Source organism: Octodon degus, unplaced genomic scaffold (genome assembly GCF_000260255.1).
Source record: "Octodon degus isolate 3935 unplaced genomic scaffold, OctDeg1.0 scaffold00035, whole genome shotgun sequence".
NCBI classification, from domain to species: domain Eukaryota; kingdom Metazoa; phylum Chordata; class Mammalia; order Rodentia; family Octodontidae; genus Octodon; species Octodon degus.
In genome coordinates this window covers 3,488,470-3,492,260 of record NW_004524611.1, presented here as the reverse complement: position 1 = coordinate 3,492,260, position 3,791 = coordinate 3,488,470, and the positions used below count along the sequence as shown (strand labels likewise).

General features: G+C 56.8%; 1 protein-coding gene across 1 annotated transcript in view; it reads left to right on the top strand.

Moving 5' to 3' along the window:
• Abca13 (ATP binding cassette subfamily A member 13) overlaps positions 1 to 3,791 on the top strand; it is a 448,352-nt gene that overhangs the window by 95,686 nt on the left and 348,875 nt on the right. The window contains exon 19 of the mRNA XM_023714440.1: positions 350 to 459. Within this exon, the coding sequence (XP_023570208.1) occupies positions 350 to 459 (110 nt within the window). The remainder of the gene's footprint in view (positions 1 to 349; positions 460 to 3,791) is intronic.

Genomic DNA, 3,791 nt, shown 5'->3' with positions numbered 1-3,791 from the left:
TGCCGTGCTAGGGGGCTGCGTTTTGTCCTCTGTGGTCCATCTGTGCCGTGCTAGGGGGCTGCGTTTTGTCCTCTGTGGCTGGCATACTGTTTCCACACCCACGAATCTCAAGGCAGTGGAACAAGAAGAGAAAGCAAATCGGGCTGACTGGCTGCAAATTCAGTGCCGTGAGCTGAAGTAGCCAATAAAGCGTTCTGGGGTCCAGATCTGGCACCCGTAATTTCTTGTGTTTCTGTACAGCAGGTTTAAGAGAGCACGAGGGGCAGCTCCCCGCGTGGCTCTGGCTCAGCCTTCTCCGCAGCAGGTCACTCAGGTTCGCTCCTTACAGCCTTGTCTGTTTTTCCCCAAGTGTCATGGACATGTGTCGAGTCTTCCAGCAGCTGGAGGAGCCCTCGGATGCCGCGGCGAAGCTGCAGAGAGCGGAGGTGGTGGCTCTGCGGGTGCTCATCGTCCTCGCAGGTGGGCAGGGCGCTGGTGTGGCGCTCCGGGCCACTCGCCCGAGCTTGGCTCTCAGAGCATCCCTGGCTTTCTTTCAGAAAAAAGCACTGTTTTCTTAGCCTGACTGCCAGGCCTTCCGACCTCCTGGGACCTTGCTGTGGCCAAGCCACACAGTGGCCTTGGCCCTGGGCTGCGCCTCCTGCTTGCCTTGCCTCTGCTCTTGGAATGTGCTTCCCTTGTCCCCGTGCCTGGGGCCCCCCGTCCAAGATGGCCCCTTTTGTGTTGCTATGGCACATCCATCAAAGAGCAGGCTGCCTGGTGGGGCACCTGGCTATCTGGGCTTGCTGCAGCAGGGAGGTGTGCGGTGTAGAGGGCACTCCGCCCCTTGGAATGAACCACTGCTGTCTTGGTCATTCCCAGGGACGCATATGCTGTCCCCTTCGGCCCAGTCCTCTGGGCGACACTGGTCAGCACCCTGTCTTGGGGATCAGGGCTGAGAACTGTGACGTGTGTGGGAGAATCACGTAATCAGGGTGGGAGGGGCCGAGGTGTGGGGTCCCGTCCTCTGAAAGGTGGCTGAAGGACCTCGAAGCTCTGCTGCCCCCGGGGCCAGGGGCCTCATGCGTGGACTCACTCTGGACTCTTACAGTCTGCGAGACGGCAGGTGGCTGCTTTGAGTCGGCTCAGGCTGGGGCAATGCGGGTGCTGGTGAGGGACCCGGGGCAGGTTATCCGTCTCTCCGAGCCTTGGCCAGGATGGGTGATGCCTGTTCCAGTGAGTGGCTGAGGGTACAATGGAGGAGCTGTGCACATGGTGACCACTAGAACTACCAGGCCCAGGGCTTGCTGATCCCCCGTGGGACATGGCAGGCTCTCTACCTTCCAAAGCGCCGGCCCTGTAGACGTTGGCATCCAGGGCGTCTCCTCTGGGCTAGGAACCTGCTGCTCGGCAGCTCTTTTCCTTAACAAGAACCCAGGAGCCAGTCCACCTTTTGGACCAAGAAACGTACAGAAAGAGGTAGGCGTTGGGGAGAGAGCTGAGCATGGCTAGTGTGATGACACCCCAAGTGTCGTTCCTGTGGGCTGAGCTGCCAATAGCTTTTAGGACAATCTTTGTTTCTTATTGGAAGACATCGTGAGTGTTGGCAACCCTGTCGAACACAAAGCACGGCGCACCTAAGCATGCACAGCGAGCTGAATAAATGGGCTCCACTGCGGAAGCACGCTTGGGCGCGATTCACGTCGAACTTCTGACTGTCGAAGGCTTCTAGCACACTGAATGCAGTACAGGCAGCTAAGGGAACAGGTTTTTTTTTTTTTTTTTTGTGGAACCGAGGATTGAACTCATACCCTTGCGCTTGCCAGGGAAGCGCTTATTTCGTTGAGCCATCTCCCTGGCCCTAGGGAACGGGTTTTAAGCAAACTAAACATTCAAAGAAACCTGAGTTCATCTTAGCTTGCCTCTCGCCATTTTGTCTCGCAGCTGCTGAACGAATGGAGTAAATTATGTTCAGATCAGAAAACTGGCGTCCAGTTTCGATATTGCATTGCTATATCGTGTTTGAAGGAAACACTGTGGCCTGGCTGTCACTCACACTGCCGCCTCACGTCTGCAGCAGAGTGCAGCCCCGTCCTGGCCCCAGCCGGGGCAGGTAGATGGGCCCACTGGTGAGGGAGACACAGGCAGAAGGGGCCACTGCGGCCAGACCAGGTCCTGCAGGGAGGGGCAGTGGGCTCCCCACCTCCACTGCAGCCCTGGGGCTCTGCCTCTGGGGGTTGAGATCAGCATCTGCAGGACAAAGTTTTCCTTTTCCCCTCCTGTGGCTTTCAGTGTGGCCCCAAGCTTGCCTGGGAGCCTGCGGGGCTCCTGGGGACAAAGGTGCCCTCAGGGGACCTCTGCTTTAGTCTTCTGTTCCCACAGGTGGGCCAGAGGGAGGCACAGAGAGTGCAGGTTGGCTGCCCAGGCCTTGGAAACTGCGCAGAGGGCTGGTGGCACAGCCGTGTCCAGAGGCTTCCTTAGGGCAGGAGGAGACGTGCGCGCAGTGGCCAGGGGGCTTGGGAGGAGCAGAGTGAGGTGGAGGAAGAGGGGCCATGGCCTGTGGCCGGACTCCGGGCTCCCACCAAGGTCACGACCCTGTCAGAACAGTGACACCTGCAGGTGTCAGACCCAGAGCAGACGAGGCCAGATAGCTCCGCAGCCTGCCCCTCCATCCCATAACCACAGCGCCCCAGTGCAGCCTTGCAGAATCCAGGTGGGCGCTCCCAGCACCAGCGTTTTGCTCAGATGCAGGGAGTGGAGGTCCACGCTGCTTAGTCACGCCCATGGCAGGCGGGGTGTGGTAGGGCTGTCTCGTTTCCTGTTTCCTACGTTGAAGAGCCCAGCTCCTGGGCCTTTATTTGCATCTTCCCAAAGCAGGGGGCGGCTCACGCTGGGAGACAATGCTGGGGTGTTTGCCTATGCTTTCTGTCCTTCCTTCCACATTGTAATGGGAAGTGACTGAGAAGATGTGCTGCACAGTTTCTGTAATAAAAGTTGTCTTCAAGACCTGGGGAACATGATTAATGAGAAAGGCAGAACAGCACAGCAGGTTGGACACTTCTGGAAAGCACAGATTTTGTACATCTTCTTGTTTGATTTTCTTTTTCCCCCTTTAAATTAATGCACACTTGCAGTTCCCAATGAATACATTCCTTGTGGGGGACTGCTGCGCCTTGTGTTAGGTATATCGTATAGACTTTGTGTTGTATCTGCTCAAAACTCTTTTTTTTTTTAAACTAAGAAACTGATTTTTTTAAGCAGCAGCTTTAACTGTGCAGTGACACTGATTCCCAGCATCCTGCTGTCACCCGCACCCCTGCCCACTGCCACCTTCCACAGCAGAATGGGGCATTTGTCACAGTGGTGACTGTGGTGACAGCTAACATGAGGGTCACTCTGGGTCTTGCCCAGTCTGGGGTGTGGACAGAAGCACGTGACGCATGCCCTCCCTCCCACAGCCACCTCCCACCCCAGCGAGCTCCTGGCTGTGTGCTTTCGCCCCCTCTCCCCCCAGTCCCTGGCAAGCGATGATCTTCATCTGGCTCCAAGGTTCTGCCTTTCCCAGGAGGTCCCCGGGTTGAAGTCACTCAGTGCGCCACCTGCTGGGGTGGGCATCTTTTCCCTTGGTGTCTGCTCATACTTTCAAAGGACGATTTCTGGGGCCAGGCATCATGATTTGTTGAGATTACAGCTTTTTACCCACTGAAAAGGCTGTAGAGGTTTCATCATTCGTAGAAACCCACTGAATTTTCTGTGAAGACCGAGCGTCTAGATCAGGAAACTGAGTGCCAGCTGGTGTCAGGGGAGGGGGGGGG